Source organism: Hippocampus guttulatus, chromosome 2, assembly GCF_054856545.1.
Source record: "Hippocampus guttulatus isolate MCC_2025c chromosome 2, RoL_Hgut_1.0, whole genome shotgun sequence".
NCBI lineage: Eukaryota > Metazoa > Chordata > Actinopteri > Syngnathiformes > Syngnathidae > Hippocampus > Hippocampus guttulatus.
In genome coordinates, this window is record NC_141262.1 from 16601942 (window position 1) to 16621440 (window position 19499).

At 42.3% G+C, this 19499-nt stretch overlaps 1 protein-coding gene across 1 annotated transcript in view; it reads left to right on the forward strand.

Moving 5' to 3' along the window:
• The window catches only part of tenm1 (teneurin transmembrane protein 1), a 184870-nt gene that overhangs the window by 151317 nt on the left and 14054 nt on the right, over positions 1–19499 (forward strand). Inside the window, exons 24-33 of the mRNA XM_086099239.1 lie at positions 1122–1205; positions 2043–2237; positions 4392–4479; positions 6359–6555; positions 9350–9663; positions 12152–12324; positions 14011–14255; positions 15216–15509; positions 17200–17444; positions 18297–18439. Coding sequence (XP_085955365.1) covers positions 1122–1205; positions 2043–2237; positions 4392–4479; positions 6359–6555; positions 9350–9663; positions 12152–12324; positions 14011–14255; positions 15216–15509; positions 17200–17444; positions 18297–18439 — 1978 coding nt within the window. The remainder of the gene's footprint in view (positions 1–1121; positions 1206–2042; positions 2238–4391; positions 4480–6358; positions 6556–9349; positions 9664–12151; positions 12325–14010; positions 14256–15215; positions 15510–17199; positions 17445–18296; positions 18440–19499) is intronic.

Below are 19499 nucleotides of genomic sequence, written 5' to 3' on the forward strand. Positions count from 1 at the left end.
TTGTAAATTGATGCATCTCCGAGCGTATCAATCAAAACCGAAAATTGCAGATTGTGTCATTTATGGGCCATGAATAATTGGACTTTTTGTTCTCCAGCCCAAAAGCTGACTGAGAAAGCACTCCAGAGTCAACTATTGACAGACACTTAAGTGATTCATCTGTTGACTATGTGGAGACAAAACTTGATTTCTATTTCCAAAAACCTCTTTCGTTCCTCATGAAACAGAGCTAGAGTTTACACTTCTAACCCTTGTCTTTTGAATTTTTCTTCAACTAAAGTCAGTCACAGCATCAGGTTTTATGTTAAAAGAATTTTGCATTGTGGCTCATAAAGAGGTCAAAACTTTTGTTCTGAGCACGGGCACTGACTTTTTATAACAACGTTGAAATGCTTTCACCAAGTTTTGAGCTCTCTTTGACAGAAATTGTTCAGGCCAGATTCTTTGTATGCAGTATGCATCAGCATTTGCCTTGCCGTTACTGAAAAGTTCAGCATCGCGAGCTGAGATCTGGTGTGTGTCGCCTTTTGTCTCAAGACAGGATGAGCCTTGCTTGATTAATTTCTCCACCGATTAAGATGGGATTTCAGACTGAAATCTCTTCTTTCCCATTTGACAGAGCCTATAATTGGACATGTCAGTGGCAATTTAACATGATCCATTTATTTACCAATCCCACTCCAGCGTCATCCATCACCTCTCTTCCGCCTTCGACAAATCTCCTCAGACAAAGCCTCCAGTTTGTGTTTTATTGTGTGTGCCTGTGCGGGGAGGGGTGGACAGCAATGTGGGTGGCTCCAGTATCGCTTTGTATGTCTCTGACCCCCACAGTGCTAGTGAGCAAGGTGCGGTATTTCAGAATGTGGCGATCACGGTTATTGGCTGACATTTGGATCACTGTTGAAACGAGCAGTTGTGGCTTTTCAATAAGTACAGGAAATGCTCCCTGCCTGATGCTGAGCTGACCTTTGCATGTGCATGAAGGGCCAGACGGCCAAATGCTATGTTATTATGTAGATGTTCATATCTCCTGTAACTGACACTTGATCGCCAGTGCCACTGCCAAGGCTGTTTTATTCATGCCTAAATATGAACACATCGACGATATGTTCTGTGTGCAGGTTCGTCTGGAGTGGCCAACAGACTTGGCGATAAACCCTCTGGACAACTCCCTCTTCATCCTAGACAACAACATTGTGTTACAGGTAGGCACACACACGTATATATACACATAAATACGTTGTAGAGCAAACCGCCAATGATTTTATTCTACACCTCGTTCCCCTGCATCTGTGTGCTTTTCTGGGAGATGCTGATTCTGTTTGCTGGAGAGGAAAATATGATTTCTAGCAAACTGCCTTGTTGTCGCTTTATCTGTACTCTCTGAATGATAAAAGTAATGTAAAATGAAGTGAAAATCTTGCTCACTGCTGAAGAGACACCATATAGCTGTCATTCCAGGAGCTGCTCTTTTGTTTGTCACTCACTTTGATGTAAAAAAAAAAAAAAAAACATGCCAGCCAAAAGTAGATTATCTTTCATGTAGAAACCGAAATCGTGTCAAACAAGATCACACCACATTGACATGGTAAAATTTCAACTATGGCTGTGAATGTCTGAGGGCCCCATTTTGGCAAACTGGTGCAAATGCACTCAGCGTTAAAACAGGCATAACTATATGTTCATGCCAGACCAAGTCGAATCTGGCATGTCTGGGGTCGTGTCGCGCCCATTTGAGCATTATCAGTCCAAGTAGATCGTCATAACATCTTTTAAAACACACTGCTGTAGCACCATCAAACACACACACACACACACACACACACACACACACACACACACACACATACACAATTCCCCCATTTGACGTAAATGTGTTACATGCAAGCTGATTGACAATAATAAATGATTGTGCATATTGAAGGGTCATTTTGCTGTGATAGAGGGGGCGTATACTTTTTTCATTTTGCCAGATAGAAGCTGAAAGGTATATTTTATACTCCTCCTTTTTATGGTTCACACATGAATGTGTTTGTTTTTAGGTATCAGAGACTCTTCAGGTGCGTATTGTCGCCGGCCGTCCCATCCACTGCCAGGTGCCAGGTATTGACCACCATCTAATGAGCCGAGCTGCAGTTCGGGCCACTTTGGAAGCAGCCAAAGCCATCGCTGTGTCACACTTGGGCACCCTGTACATTGCTGAGACTGATGAGAGGCGCATCAATCGCATTCAGCAGGTCACATCATCAATTAAACAATCAATTCATTCATTAACAGCCCTCTTACAAACCACACAAAGCTTTTTAGTCAAGTTTCTCATCCAAAGTATTGCTATAATGCTCAGGCTGAGAAGGTGAAAAACAATCCAGCATTTCATTTTCACGCTTTCTGCTCTAATGTGGTTTTCCTACATCCGAACACCTCCTGAAAGTTAAGCACCAGCACCAACAACGATATGGCCTGGTGAGATCAATAAATCGTCCCAGGTCACTGAGTCAAGTGGCAAAGAGTATCTTTGGGGAAGAAAACATCTTCCTCATCGGTTGCACAATAAATAGTGTTAATTTCGTTGCCTTTCACTCATTTTGTCAATTTACTTTCGGGTTTTTGCCCTGCGATTGGCTGGCAACCAGTTGAGAGTGTACCACCTACTGTCCAAAGATGGCTGGGATAGGCTCCAGCACCCCTCGCGACCCTTGTGAGGATAAAGCGGATCGGAAAATGGATGGATGGATGGACCTTTGGGGGGGGGGGGGTTGAGCCAACAAATACCAGGCAACATCGACTCTCTCATGCAGATCTTGTTTTGCAAGATCTGCATGAGAAAATCCATCCATCAGAAAATCCATCCATTTTCTCCACAACTTATTCTAACTGGGGTCGCGAGTGTGCTGGAGACGGTCCCCTCTGACTTGATTAAAATGGTATACACACGGAATATAAACACGGAGCCAGAGGCAGCCACGCACTTCATGCCGAGCAACCACAGCGCAAGAAGCCCTTTAATACGCCATGAAAGCAAACGTCCGCCCTACATCATCTTCACAAACGCCTTCTTCAAGGTCCTAAGCCGTGAACGAGGCAATAAATAAAATAATGAGCTGGCCAACCCCACGCATTCAACGGATGTTCATATGCAATGAAGACTGAACATCCATGGCTCACGAGGGTGCTTCTTTCTGTAAGGACGCATTTCAGCGATCGATTTTAACAAAACAAGCCAATTTAAATGTATTGTACTCATTGTCTCATAAACATCGCAGTTTTCGCCATGGTGCAGCAGTTGACATGTGCGGGAAATGGTTCCTCCTGAGTAAAAATGCATTCCAAATTTAATAAGGTGTACACTTATTGCCCAATTCATCAGGGCAGTCTGATTAGAGCCAATATAAGAACAATGCGCAGTTGTATCTTTCTTACCAACAGAGGATTTGAAAAAAAACTATTAGAAACCCCTCTGTACAGTTCCGTGGCAACAAGCGCTTGTCTTCATTTGAGTCACAAATGAGATGCAGCCATCGCAGCTAGCGTGTGGTGAGAGGCAGGGTACACCCTGAACTGGTCACCAGACAATCGCAGGGCGCATAGAGTGTGCTAGCAGGAATTATATGCCACATGCAACCACTAATACCCTTCCTTGCTGCTCGAATCCGTTTCCGCAGCTCATCCAAAGCACTCAATTTGCCTCCCGCACAGATGCACTAGTCTGTACGATCACAGGATGTTTCTTCTCAGCGCACTCACAGAACAGACAGCGAGCAAATCGTGACAAGCATAAATTGAGAGCTCCTGTTCCATGTGGAGGGCATAGTTTTGAAGCCTTGATCATAGTCAAGTCCCAAGACATTTGAAATCAGCTCTGTCTCTTTGAAACAAACACCTGATGAAACTCTTGTAAATTCAAGGCCTAAATCGAGCACCGAATGTGCGTGGCAACAAACAGTCCTGTTTAATTTTCATCCGTGTATTGAATAAAAACAGACCTGCTTGCAGCTGTTTCAAATGATGCATATCCTGTTTTGAATAGAATCAGCTCAACAATTAAACTGCATCACCCCCCCCCCCAAAAAAAGCAATCTAAAGGTATCATGATCGACTTTTTTTTCATACGTTTACCGCTTGATATCCTGAATTCAATGTTTCGTAAAAATATATCATCATGGTTTTCTGGTAAGCATGCATAAAAATACGATCTATATTTATATTTTTACTGTTGTTGAGGATGAGGATTGATGAGCGCATGTATCGTTTAATAACTGTGTCATTTACATTCAAACATAGAGCCGAGTTGTTTGAAATATGCAGCCTTATTGAACACGGTTATACACGTTAGCATCGGTATTGGTCTGTTTTGTTGCCTTGCGTGACATGGATTATTGAACACTGTGCAGGTGTCAACCAACGGGGAGATTTCAGTTATCTGTGGCGCTCCTACGGACTGTGACTGCAAGATAGACCCCAACTGTGACTGCTTCTCTGGTAGGTTATCTGGCACTTAGCACACACACGCACACACACACACACACACACACACACACACCCGAGCCACATCCTTATGTAATGTGAATGCCGCCATCATATTGTCACCATATTAGATCATGCATAATAGGATTCCAGTCTTAAGAACAAGCATGTATGGTATCTGGACTCGAAATGAGCTCTTGGCCTGGTTTAAAAGTACATTACATCCTAAAAGCTTGATGTCAAGCTGAAACTGAAGTCATCAAGTGGTGTGATTACATCTTTCTGCTCAATGTTCAAGTTATATGCATCCCTCGTTTTTCGCAGTTAATGGGGACTGGAACGAGCGGGCTTACGTGCTATCACACACGTGGAACGGCGGCAAGTGTTTGGAGCACAGCAAGTTATTGCCGAAACAAAATGTGAATTCATCACTAAGATACAGACATAGATAGGAGCCTCAAGAGACACAACAACGGAATGTGCTGGGAGAGGCTGCGATGATGCGCAGCCAATCAGCTCACGGGATTAATCCGCTCGTGCTCTCATCAGTCAATGTCGCCCCGGGAACGACTCACACGCCTTGTATGAGTGCCCGTGGCATGTACATCATGGACAAAGCCTCTGAGTCACCTAATCTCTTTGTTCGGCATGCAGGGAAACCTTCTCTCTCACACATCAACATCAAACAACATGCCTTTCCGCGATAGGGCTGCCGATTTTTTTTATGAACTCAGTAGTTTAGAAAAATGTACAAAGCACCGAAATCGCAAAAGGTGAAGCACGAAGGAATTACTGTATTTCACTTGAAGACATGTCCTTTTTCCATTGTGCATGTAGTTTGTCTTTGCTCAGCCGTTCTTAATTAATTCATATGGACGTTGAACTTTGACCAACGACAATGACCTTAATGTGTGAACGTGATCAAAAAGGGAGATTTAAAGGTGCGTTAAAATTGAACCTGTCTTGGCTATACAAGTGTTCATACTGTATGTTTGTGCAAAAGTTGTATTTGTATTCATGCGCTCGTCTGTCCTTTGCAAAGACCTTCACCTGAATACCATTGGAAACCTGCACAACAAAAGCCTTTCGAATCCAATCATTTTATGGCTGGCGAACGAAAAGCTCTTCCGCTGTAACAGATGAAGGTTTTAAACTGGATGGCACATCATTGCAGGGCAGCGGATATCTAATAAAAGGTTGAGAAAAGGACCCAACAAATAAGCAGATGTTTTTTGTCACTTAGGCCTTGCTTTCCATTGTAAGTATCAGAGGATGTGATTTTATCATTTAATTCAGCTCACAAAAAGCTGTCACCCCCCCCCATCCCTTTTCAAAGCAAAGGGAAGTCTCTCTCATGTCACAAACCAATGAGCTGTAACAGTTCCTTTTTTTCTTGAGCTTTGCTTTGCATATTTTCAATCAGGTCTTGCTGTTAACTGATGATTACACTCTTCAGACGCTTTTCGTTTTCCATGTCCTCACCACTCACACTCACACAAGTCTCTGTCTTTGAGCGCCAGCATGCATCCATAAAATACTCACAAGAAAGCTGTATAGGTACTGTATGCTGTTAAAAGCTAAACCGCCATCCCAGTGGCTGCGCTGGCCCGCCAGAGGCTCTGTGCTTCCTGCTGGCTACATTTAAAGGGCTTCACCAACCGCTTATCCTGCTGTGCTACCACAACATGTGAATCTATTGAGTCAGTATCATGCTGATCTGATCCAGTCCATTGAGGAGCTAGTGGAGTCCAAGTCCTGCTTTGGGCACTCCATGAAATGTTATTTGCTAACTTGGACGCACGTTTACTTGTCAAAAGAATGTGTACTTATGAGGGTGGTTTGTAACTGAATGTGGTAATGTAGTGCTAACTCCAAATTTTGTGTCATTTATGAGGTGACGGCGGCTACGCTCGTGACGCCCGACTCAAAGCTCCCTCCTCTCTGGCCGTTGGTCCCAATGGCACACTGTACATCGGTGATCTAGGGAACATTCGGATCCGAGCTGTCAGCCCCAACCAGCCCCAGCCTGGCCCGGCTGGACTGGTGGAGATCAGCTCTCCACTCGACCAGGAACTCTATCTCTTCAGCCAGGTACATGGTCTCTAATTTGGGGGAATAAAGCGTGTCAAGCAATCATGCTATCGTGCTTTTTTTTTTGACACTCTATTTTTGTTATGCATAACTTATTTTATGGGCTTTAACTGTCTTGCTATCCGGGGGGTTCATGTTGTACACATCAGTGTTCTTTGGTGTCAATTTGACCCCAGGATATTTTAGTTGTATCAAAAATATATACATTATAAATATATTATAATCTGAGGCAGCCCGGTTAGCGATGGTTAGTGCGTCAACCTCACAGTGCAAAGGTACCCGGTTCGATTCCAGCTCCGGCCTCCCTGTGTGAAGTTTGCATGTTCTCCCCGTGCCTGCATGGGTTTCCTCCCGCATTCCAAAAACATGCATGGCAGGCTGATTGAACACTTCAGATTGTCCCGAGGTGTGAGTGTGAGCATGGATGATTGTTCGTCTGTGTGTACCCTGTGATTGGCTGCCAACCGGTTCAGGGCGTCCCCCGCCTACTGTCCGAAGACAGCTGGGATAGCCTCCAGCACCCCCTGCGCCCCTCGTGAGGATAAAGCGGATCAAAAAATGGATGGATATTATAATCTTCAAAAAGCTGCAGGTTTTTAACCAAACATAACCATAACCATAGCAGTTCAATACCTGCTGCTAGTTAACTAATATAACTAACCAGTTATACTGGTTGACCGAGTCTAAAATGTTTCTCTTGGTAAGCCACTGTGGCTTGCAACACGTTCTTTTTTTTCTTTTCATTTCTTCACCTGCTTTGATAACAGACAAACTGCAATTGGGAAAATGTCTTAGTCACAAGTAGTAGCATTTAGAATTTTCATGGAGCATTCCCTGACGCTTTCTATGAACGCACTTTTTTACATTTACAGTTAAGTCTTTTGAAAAGTGAGTGTGTGTGTGTGTGCGTCTGCGTGTGCTTGTGCGTGTACGCGTGCTTGTGCTTGTGCGTGTGTGGGTGCACGCATGTGTGTGTGTGTGTGTGTGTGTGTGTGTATGGCAAGCCATTTGAGCATTTATTCCAAATCCCTGATATCAGACATGAGTGTGCCATATGTGTGTGTGTGTGTGTGTGTGTGAACAGGATATTATCTGCTCATGATGCAATGATCTGACAAGTCAGAAGTGTACAATTGCTGATTTCTTATTTGCCGAGCCGATTGCTGCTGTCAAACCTGTGTCAGAGAGCCTCCACTCTGTTGCCTAGTAACCCTGACCCACACAGCTGATTCTCAGGCAAAAGCAATACCAACAACTTCTTGATCAGGAAACATTCTACGTATTCATTTAGTTCTACAACATTATTCAAAAGTGTTGAAATACTCTTATTTTAGCCTCCTCAGTGGTGTATTTATAAGGTAAATAACATGTATGAAATAAACGAGTCGTTCAGTCTAATTGATGAGAGTACTTTTCGTATTGACCGAGAGATACAATAAAGATAGTGTAACCGTAATTTAGTTACAGTAAAATGTTTAAGACTTAAACATTTATAAGACTTATGTGCTGTCCAAATTAAAATGGATTTTAATTATTCAATGCATTGGTTTTTATTGAGCTGCTCTGGTGTCATCTGTACATGCAGAGGTCTCTGTGAAAATAAAATCAACCATTCTCAATCAAGCCACTGCCCAAGCTACTAGTTTTGCTCATCGACAGGAGTAACATTTTATTTTGTTTAAATGATGCAAGGCCAACTGAAAAGGCACTCGGTGGAGTTCACACCTCTGTCAAGATTGCACATTTCTTGGCTCTTATAATAATCAAAAAAATATGCAGAAGAAGTGAAAGCCCTCGGCTCATTCTCCCACGTGGTAAGAGAACAAAAAAAAAGGCAGTTACCATGCAGTATCCATTAAACGGAGCATGGTCGGAGATAAGAGTTAAAACCTTCCGTTTTTCTTTTTGTTCCACATCACCAAGGACAATTGTATCACCAGATTCCTCCAGCCATGTTCTTATTATGACATGCGGGTTAGAAGTGGTCAATGAATGGTGACTAAAGCGAAATAACAAACAAACTGACGTCAATACATAACCTCCTGTAACATTGCTCTCTTTTGAGCACTGTCAAGTGAAGCCAACAGAGAGGTGTTCTCCCTCTCTTGTGACCCAAAAAGATTAAGATAAGATAAGATAACCTATTGTCAGAGATTTTCTCGGACAAAGTTAAAGAAATGACTCGGCACACAGGAGAATTGTCTTCAATATCGGCGGAAGCGGATCTCTGAGAACGAACGACGGTTCGTTGCTCCGCGATCACACTCAAAGTCCCTCCACCGCGAGTTTGACATTTTATTGTAGCATATGCAAAATACAAGAAAAACACTGCCCCCGATATTTGCATGCCGCACCCCCGGTCCGGCTCCTCGGTAGTGATTGGTTACCTGTTTTTCAAACAAACTTGAACCACCAGTACTATTTTGTCCCACACTGGCGAAATTTGTAGTCTACAGCAGCAGAATTGGGGGGGAAGAAAATGAAAGAAAGAAAAGAAAAAAATAAATTACCAAAGTATTTATTTGCATTTTTCATTCTTATTATGATTCAGTGCCATTATACGGCACTGCAACAACTATAATAAACATGAACACGATGGTCCTTTTCAATGGCATAATTTTGATGCAACGTGGCTGTGAATTCATGTTTGGTTTTTCATTACTTTGACGTCTTATTTATGACTGCTTATAGTGGCCCCTATCATTAAGTGATTTTTTTAAGTCTCGTTTATGCACGATCAGAAATAGAAATGTGATTGTGATATCAGTGTATGCCTCTTTTTTTTCCACAACAGAATGGCTCCCACCTGCACACTAAGCACCTGATCACCGGCCACTACCTGTACAACTTCTCTTACGGTAGAGATGGCCTGTTGTCTGCAGTGACCGGTCGTGATGCTCATGGGCTGCAGGTGAAGAGAGATGCTCACGGTGTGCCGCTCTGGCTGGCGCTACCTGGTGGCCAGGTGTACCGCTTGTCTCTTAGTAACAGCGGAACACTGAGGAAGGTTTCCGCACAAGGTCACGACGTCGCCCACATCATTTACCACGGTAACACCGGTCTCCTAGCAACCAAGAGCGATGAGAACAGTTGGACCACTGTGTATGAGTAAGTTCTGAACTCAGTGGTTGTCATTCAGTAACCATGATTGGACTCATAGTGATAGATTGCATGGAATGTCAGGACCATCTGCTGAGAATGATTTTTTTTTCAACCTTTCTGGGGAAAAATAAAACACAGACAGTAACACAGCTACTTTTCGACCTGATTTTCATCAGGACACTCACCTGTTGCCATTTAATGTATGTCAAATTTTGGAGCATTCCTCAACTTTCCCAGTCATTTGTTGCCCCTGGCCCAACGTTTTTGGTGTTGCAGGCCTCAAATTGAAAAGTGAATACCATATTGGCCCAAATATAAGACAGTGTTTTTTGCATTGAAATAAGACTGAAAAAGTGGGTATCGTCTTATATTCGGGGTCTAGACATTATACCCATTCACGACGCTAGATAGAGCCAGATATCAATGAAGCGAATGCTGAACTTGACTCCCCAGGCCAAAGTGAACCCCTGCCACGAAGAATAAAAATTAAGAATAGCGGTAACACGAAGAAGAAAAATAAAAAACTAGCAGTAAGAAGGAAAAGAGAAGAAAATAATAGAAGAGATAACAGAAAATGGAGAAACGTAGTGACAATCTGGAGAAAAGTGGCTCGAAGATTGGCCAGGTTAACCGGCAGCTGAGGAGAAGTTATGATGTAATTTACATTTCAAAAATCAGAAACCATTCATTTACGAATGTGATTGCACATTAGATTTTAATGAGGCAAAATAACATGCTTTTTCTCTCAAATATATTGTTATAATCATTTGTTTCAGATGTACTGTAATTATTTTCTGTATAATAATTAATTTGGTGTTCAAAAAGTCTTTTTTCAAACTTGAGTCTTGAAAAAGAAGGGGTTGTCTTATAATCAGGGCCGTCTTATATTTGGGCTAATACGGTATTTTGGGGGCTAAAAACCATTAATTTTATCAGATTGAAATTAAATATCTTGTCTTTGTAGAACACTAATTTGAATATAGTTTGAAAAGAATTCCCAAATCATTGCATGCTGCCAACTTATGATGTAATTTACATTTCAAAAACCAGAAGCCATTCATTTATGAATGTGATTGCACTTTAGTTTACATATTTAAATGTTCAGATATTAAGATTTGAATGAGGCAAAATAACATGCTTTTTCTCTCAAATTTATTGTTATAATCATTTGTTTCAGATGTACTGTAATTATTTTCTGTATAAAAATTAATTTGGTGTTCAAAAAGTCATTTTTCAAACTTGAGTCTTGAAAAAGAGGGGGTCATCTTATAATCAGGGCCGTCTTATATTCCCGCCAATACGGTATTCTGCTCATCCCGACTGGCCGACTACTTATCCACTAGTGTAAAGTAGTTTAAATTTTAAAGTGTGCTTCATTTTTTTTTCACCGATTGAAATGATATTCAGGAGTCAGTCTCTGTGCATCAGATTATATGCAGTGGGTGTGTCAGAAGTCTGAATCGGAGAATGTGAAAATTGCACAAGCCCAGTCACGTAAATAAGAACTTGTGATGCTCTGCCTCTCATTTTCATTACTTCTGCCTCCTGGTGTCCGGACCGCATCAGTGTAAGGTTTTGGGTTCGTGTGGTGGAATGAAAGAGGCAGAAAGCCACGTCCGCACAAGTGCTGGATTGCGCTCGTTGTTTATTCAAGCTGCAATTTCTCAAGCCTGGCTGCACAGCACCTATTTGTTCATACATGAACCCAATCAAAGAAACGTTACTGAGTGTCATGGTGTGAGTTGACAAGAGAAAAAGGAGTTACAGTATATCAAATGCATCCATCTATTTATTTAGCAAGCCTGCTCATCAGCTGGATGCACTTTACAGTATGAAAAGGCCCTGCCAAGGTGACACACAGTCAGATAAATAAAGTACAGATAGGACTATTCTTCTGCGTTGTGCTCAATTGGTCAACGAACAATTTCTTCAGATTTGAATTTGTAGTAACGATTACCAAATACGGTCAAAGGACATTTTTCATTTTATTTCGGAAATGTAGTGCAGGAAAAGTGAACGCTGCCAGAAATATAAATAACAAAGTAAAGTGCTGGTACATTAACATTTGTAATGCAATATCCATCTGTACTTTATTACATTATGAGACTGGTGAGTTTATCTGGAAGGTTTCTTGATACAATGCTTTGCTTGTGCATATGTTCAGTTTAAAAGATAAAGTACACGCACACACACACACACACACACACACACACACACACACACACACACGCATCAGTCTGAATTATTTACCATCTCACAGCTGGATAATTGCCTGTATAAATCAAAGCTGCCACTTGTGTGGAAGTGAAGCGTTATTGTGTGGACATAATCTCTGTGTGTGTGTGTGTGTGTGTGTGTGTGTGTGTGTGTGTGTGTGTGTGTGTGTGTGTGTGCGTGCGTGCGTGTGTGAGTGTGTATTTCATTCGTCTAAATGGCACAGTCATATCTGTGTTGTTGCACTTGTCCATCATCGCCTTTGTGTTTGTTCTCGCAGGTACAACAACGAAGGCCGCTTGACCAACATCACCCTCCCGACGGGTGATGTGCGTGGTTTCCAAGGCAACCTGGAGCGCTGGTCGAGGGTGGAGGTTGAAGCATCCAACCGGGAGAACTTTGTCACCAGCACGAACCTGTCTGCCAGTGACACTATCTACACATTCAAACGAGGTATAACACCCATTGCGTTTTGTGCCCAAGGGCGGGAAAATGGCTGAAATGTACGAAAAGCAAGTCGATGACATGAAACCAAGTATTGGGGGTAAAGATGTAATGTTCCCATTTACTGTGGGTGACTGACACCTGAAAGAGCATAAAATCATCCTCATGCATCTGCCTCCATCTTCTTCTCCAGCAATATGCTGGAAAGGCATTTATGAGTCATCGGGGGCTCGACCGAACATTCACAGCTCTGTAAGAAAGGGAGCCCGTGAAGTTATAAATGATGTTTAAACATTTATGGCTGGCAAATGGCAAAAAAGCGGCTGTATTTTTTTTTTCAGGGTTAGATGATATGACCTATTTTGGGTTTTTTTTGTCTGTTAGCGTTTTGACATTTGACAACAATAAAAATGCTCTTAGGGCCCTATTTTTGCGCCTAGCGCAAGTCTTACGCAAAGCACAGTCTAACTGTGTGCATGGGTGGAGTTTTCTTTCTTTTGGTTACGTTGCTAAAAGTGAGAAGCTCGGTCATCCGGGAGGGGCTGAGAATGAAGCCGATTCTCGTCCAATTCGAGAGGAACCAGCTGAGGTGGCTCGGGCATCTGATTAGGAGGCCTTCCAGACACCACCCTGGTGAGATGTTCCAAGCATGTCCCACCGGCAGATGACGGCCCGGGACACGCTGGGGAGACTATGTCTCTCGGCTGGCAGGAGAACACTTAGAAATCCCCCGGGAAGAGCTGGGGGCTGTCCTGCTAAAGCTGATGCACCGTGACCCGACCCTGGATAAGCGTTAGAGAATGGATGGAAGGTACTTTGCTCGACTAGTGCAGAAAGAATAGAAAACGCCGCTGACACATGGCCAACGGAAGCAGCTCCCCTCCTTCCCTTTAAATTCACCCGATAGTGCGCCTGACTTTCTTCTCATTTCATCGCCTGATTGCTGCCCAGCACTCATCATAATGATATAATTGGTGCCCTGGTCTGCTTTTATATGGTGCATGCATGAAGGCATTCGCACAATGAGAGCTCTGCTTGGAACCGCTAGAGTGCCCCCCACCCCCATCCTTTTGTTCTACCCATTAGCCCATGAGCAACAGTGTCTACTGCAACTGAGGCACCAACACATACAAAAGGTTTAATAGTAGAGGAGAGGATAGAAGTTACGACCCAGTTTACTTGCTCCAATAGAGGTTTATTATTAGGCCTATATGAATTTTCGAATCATTGTGTTTTGTAATTGGCGCAAACGTGAGAACCAGCTTTGATTAGTCTGTGCACACTGTACATCAGCTCTAACTAGGCTACATGGATTGATTGACTGCTTTGTGAGAAACCGCAAAAGTGTGAAAAACTGTCAAAGCCATCAATCACAGATTGAACATCCTTTTGGGTTTGTACCTCTTTTAATCTTTTGCTTTATTTTCTTTTTGCTTTTTTTTTGTAAATTAAGGTTGTTTATTGACAAACAGACTGATTTTTTTTCTGTTTTTCTTCACCTTTAATGCACATTTCCATTGTGTGCATGTGTGTTTGGGGTTTCTGTGTGTGGCTTCCTGTTTGTATGTGTCTACGTGTGCGTCCGTGTGTGTGTGTGTGTGTGTGTGCGTCCGTGTGTGTGTGTGTGTGTGTGTGTGTACATGTGTGTGTGTACATGTGTGTGTGTGTGTCTCATGTCCATAAATCGACACCCAGACCATGCACAGAGTTCTTACAAAGTCAACGCCGACGGCTCGTTCTTTGTGTCGCTGGCCAGCGGGATGGAGCTGTCCCTGAGTACCGAGCCCTTTCTGCCAGGAGGTGTTGGGGGTGGAGTCAGCCCCACCGCCAGCCGTTGTAACATCAGCCTGCCCGGTGACCACGCCCCCAGTCTAATTGAATGGAGGCAAAGGAAGGAGCAAAGCAAGACAAACTACACCACTTATGAACGCAGGCTGAGGGTAAAATGCAAAGTTACCACAAAAGCAAAATGATTCTGGGTTTCAGCAACATAAGACATACATACAAAGACAAAGATAAGACATGGCCATTTTGTGCTCCCACGATTTAAGGGGACCTGATAGTACAGTATTTGCAAGGATCAATAATTACAGGATACTTTGCAACACGGCAAGGCTGAATTGAACCCTTTTTAAGGTCTCAGGCAAATGAGCCCCTGTTCACCTCTGTTGGGCCGATGCCAGGTCTGCCATGACAACTAGCGATGATACAGGGAGGCTACTTGTTGAGATCCGAGTCTAAAAAAAAAAAAAAAACGGGCAAAATACACACGACCCATCACTGAAAGCATTACGTTTTCAATTGTGTAGTCGCTACGTTATCACCATGAATGAATTAGACTTCTTCAATTGGTCCGCGGCTCCATTTGTGTGCCACATGCAGAAAACACATCAGCAGAAATTAATGCTCGAAAAATATTGACGAATTGGAGAAAACATAGACAGACACTATTATAAATGAGGGAGATTTTCAAGTAAATATTTTGAGCAATCAAATGTTTCTGTTCTGAGTCATCACTGCCATCACATACTACTACAGATGAGTCACAAACTGTCACAAACCGTTATGTTCACCACGCTGACACCTCTCATCTTCGGCGTCACAGTCGACCCATGAGAAGAAAGTCATAATAGTCGTTACGGAGGAAAATGAAACTTCAGGCGTAAAAATTGATTGGGATTTTTCATTTGCACGCGATTTACTGTAAATGTTACTTTACTGATTAATCGAGTCATGAAAGTTACCGTGCAGATTTATACTGTATATCCCCGCGTCTCGTGACCTTTGATTTTTGATTATACAGCACTCGAGTAAAAATGTTGCCTGGTTATTCGATTTGATTCTGTTCACTTTGGTCGTGTGGCCTCAAGCTTTTCCTCTTTTGCAACTTCTTTTCTCAGGCACATAACAGGAACTTGCTGTCCATAGACTTTGATCAGAGCACACGAGTGGGCAAGATCTATGATGACCACAGAAAGTTCACCCTCCATATCCAATATGATATTCTTGGCCGCCCTGTGGTGTGGTCTCCGAGCAGCAAATACACTGACGTAAATGTCAGCTACTCTGGAGGTGGACTCTTGTCAGCCATCCACCGTGGGGAATGGTTTGAACGTCTCAAGTACGAGAATGACAAGGTGGTATCCAGAGCCTGGGTCAATGGGAAAATATGGAGCTACACATACATAGACAGAGTAAGACCCTGGCCGCATGTTTTCATCAGCACATTAGAATATTCTCAGAATATGACCTGAAAACAAACTTTGATTATAAGACTTTCAAATGTGTTTAGGTCTTTTTTAAAACTTTAGGTTTTATTGGACGTAAAAAAGCGTATCCAGTGAAAGCAGGTTGACTGTGTGACTAGTGGACTTTGAACTGTGTGTGGTGCAAGAGACAAAATTAATTGGCAAGGAGGACCCTGTGAATACCAGCATGTTCCTTTACAAGTGTGACAAATTACGGTTTAATTTCTGTTCTTACAATCCATTTGGATGAAAATGCATTCATCCTGAACTATAATCAGTGTCAGTTTTTGACATTAATATTACACTTTAATTATACTATTAGATGATAATTTATATAAATTAAAGAACATTTTTAAATTGATAAGGTAGAGTTTTAATATTATTTTTTTAACCCAAGCTTTAAATAGCAGAGTTTTATATTTAGATACAGATTACAGAATACACACACACACACGCACACACACGCACAGGCACACACGAGTTACCCATCAGTGTGCACCAACTTTTGTCTGCGTTAAATTTCTTCTACCATTTTCAAAAACACAGGAAAAAGTGGCACAAATTTTGAATTGTTTTTTTTTTTGTTTGTTTGTTTTGCTTTACTGTGGGAATAAGCCGTTAAAGGGAGTCTCTTAAGTACAAATACTGCAGATATAAAAAGTCTACATAGCCTTGTTCAAATGCCAGGTTGTTGAGATGTATGGTTAAAAAAAAAAACTGGCAAAGATAAATAATTTCAACACGTTTTTTCCCTCCATTATTGTGATCGAGATAACTCTACTGAAAAAATAAATAAATGTTTCCGTGAGGAGAAGTAAAAAGAAACAACTGTGGTTACATAAGTGTGCACACCCCCTTAAAACTCCAGATGTGCCTGTGTTTAGAATAAACGAATCACATTCAAACTCATATTAAAATTGGAATCATCACAACCCTTCCACCAGTTAAAGTGCCTCTGATTAACCTTGAATAAAGTTGAGGTATTTTTCAGTGGGCTTTTCTTGACATTTTGAAGTCACATCTCACAGCACAAAACCTGGTCCTCATAGAGCAGGGGTTTCAAACTCTGGTCCTCGAGGGCCGCTTTCCTGCATGTTTTCCATCTCTCCCTGATGCAACACGTGATTCAAATGATGAGCTCATCAACAACCTCTGCAGGAGCCTGATAATGATCCTGAGCATTTGAATCAGGTTCTGTTGGAGCAGGCAGGGATGGAAAACATGCAGGTGGGCAGACCACAAGGGCTGGAGTTTGAGACCCCTGACATAGAGCTTCCACAGCATCAGGCAGACATCGTTGTTCAAACGTAATAATCAGGAGGAAGGTACAAAATCATTTCCAAGGAACACAGTGGAGACGGTCATCATCAAGTGGAGAAAATATGGCACACTCGTCACTTTACCAAGAACTGTCCGTTCCTCCAAAATTGATCAAAAGATGAGATGATTCATCTTGGTCTCATTTTTTAAAGAAAATAAAAAAGGCATTTGAACAGGAGTAAACTTTTGTACCCGCTGCACTCTGTCCAACCGTAATCCCAATCAGTGTTGCTAATATAACCAAAAGATGATGAAGAAGCATCCCAGTTCAATTGAAGAGTGACTCTCATGCTGTGCAATTCTTGTGTTCTTGCAGTCGGTCATGCTACTTCTACACAGCCAACGGAGATACGTCTTTGAATACGATCAGACGGATCGACTGATAGCGGTCACGATGCCCAGCATGGCCAAACACAACCTGCGCTCGCTGCTGTCCATTGGTTACTACAGGAATATGTACACTCCTCCTGACAGCCTGGCGTCCTTCCTGCAGGACTACACCCTGGATGGGAGGCTGCTCCGGACTCAGTACTTGGGGACGGGACGCAGTGTCATCTATAGGTGCTTAAGCAAACTTAGATATGAGAAAACATGACACCGGTGACACGGGGGGTGTTAGGTGCCATTTGCCATACACAAAATGGGTCAGAGAGCTGTGATGCGCCAGAGTTTTAATACGCAAAACAGTCGGCACGCTCTCACATCACCTGCAATTTGCATCGACATCTAAGTCAGATGTCCCCGCAAATGATAGTGATTGAATTGATTAAAGGACCACTTTATCATCATCATCGGCATCGGCGGCAGCAGCGACACCAGAGGCAGCAGCGGCGACCGCCGCTACTGATCTAATTTGAATGATAACGAGAGGACTGATTGTAGTAATGTTCTGACATTTCCCTTTTTCCGAATACTCATTCACTTGACGGAGAAACTTGCACAAAATGATCACGTTTTCATAATTTGAAAAACCATACTATAACTTCTACAGCCCTGATTTGCTCGTATTGTGATTTAAAAAACATAAATAAATACATTGGTTGGACTTGTGTAATAATCTGTGTTTTTCAGTTTTTACTGTTATGACAAAATACAATACGTGTACTGTATAACAAAAACGAAGAAAAAAAACAAGTGCTGCGTGGGGAAGCAAAAGAATGCAAAGTTCAGCAGCTTACTCAAGGTGTCTTAAATGAGAACGGATGAAACACGGAGTATCCGGTCACTTTTCAAAGTAAAATATTTTTTAGCCTCAAATAATAAATAAACTGGAACTTGTTTTATTCTTTCAACTGTGCGGCCCGCCGTGGCCAGGTCCATGTTGGCCCACGAGCTGGTGGTTGTGGAACCCCTGATATATCAACATTTTGCTACATTACAAATAACTCATGTTTTATTTTCTGCTTTTTCAAGGTATACACCGGCAGCACATCTCTCTGAGGTGACATATGACTCCACCTTGGTGACCTTCACTTACGATGAGGCCTCTGGCAGCGTCAAAATCATCCATCTCACCCACAACGGCTTCATAAGCTCTATACGATACAGGCAGACAGGTACATGTGCACTTTAAAGCAACACTCAGCCCCTCTTTAATATATCTGTTATGTGCAATCATTTTTAAAGTATGACTCAGTCCATCTGCAATATGACGTGTCTTTGGGCTCAAACCTTCTGGAGCGGAAAAGCAACAATTGCAAAAGTGTGAATAAGGCATGCGTGCAAATGCTATTAACCCAGAAAGACCACCGGCAGACCACACACTGTTCAACTGGAAACTTGAAACAAACAAAAAAGAAACAACTCCCTAATACACATCTTACTGAAAATAAAGTAGGTGGGGGTTTATGTAGTTGAACTTTGAATGTTGTGCCTTTTTTTCCACACACTTATGTTATGTTGTTCATCTTCATTTAATTTGAAATGATATGAAGTTGATTCTTTGGTGGAATTTCTTTGCTGTTGTGCACCAGCAGCCTGTTTAGGACAGTTTTGTCACTTCTCCTTTGCTATACAAGTTCTACCTTTTTCCATAATGCTGGGCCATTTGCACTGTGATATTTTATTCAGAGGAAATTATCGGCAAAGATTCACCCCAACATCTAGCCGGCTGTCATCTACCCGGCCATTAATGCAGCCCATCGAAGCTATGTCTGTTGAAATACTGCAGTTGCTTGTTAACATTCAAACTCAGTTTGTACCTAACAGGAGTGCTGTCATACACGCTTGTAATTACAATTTCAGCATCCCCGTCAGCGACAAACATGATACTGACATCCTCATGCTGTTTGTTAGAGACTTGCTGGTTTCTCACAGCATGTGTGAGGATATCCTTTATGCGAAATGTTTTATTAGACAACAATATTTATTATTATTATTATATTATTATTATAGCACGGTGGTCGACGGATTAGCTCGTCCACCTTACAGTGCAGAGGTCTGGGGCTTGATTCGAGGGTTTGGCCAGACTAACCCTCTGCTGAAACATGATCCTGAGTGATTTTACAACCACTGCCACCTTCTCGCCTTTTTTTGTTTTTGTTTGTTTTTTTTACACCGTAGTCAACCCTGATCCTTCAGTAAGAATTTGCGTCAGACCTGCCTGTACACTCTTGT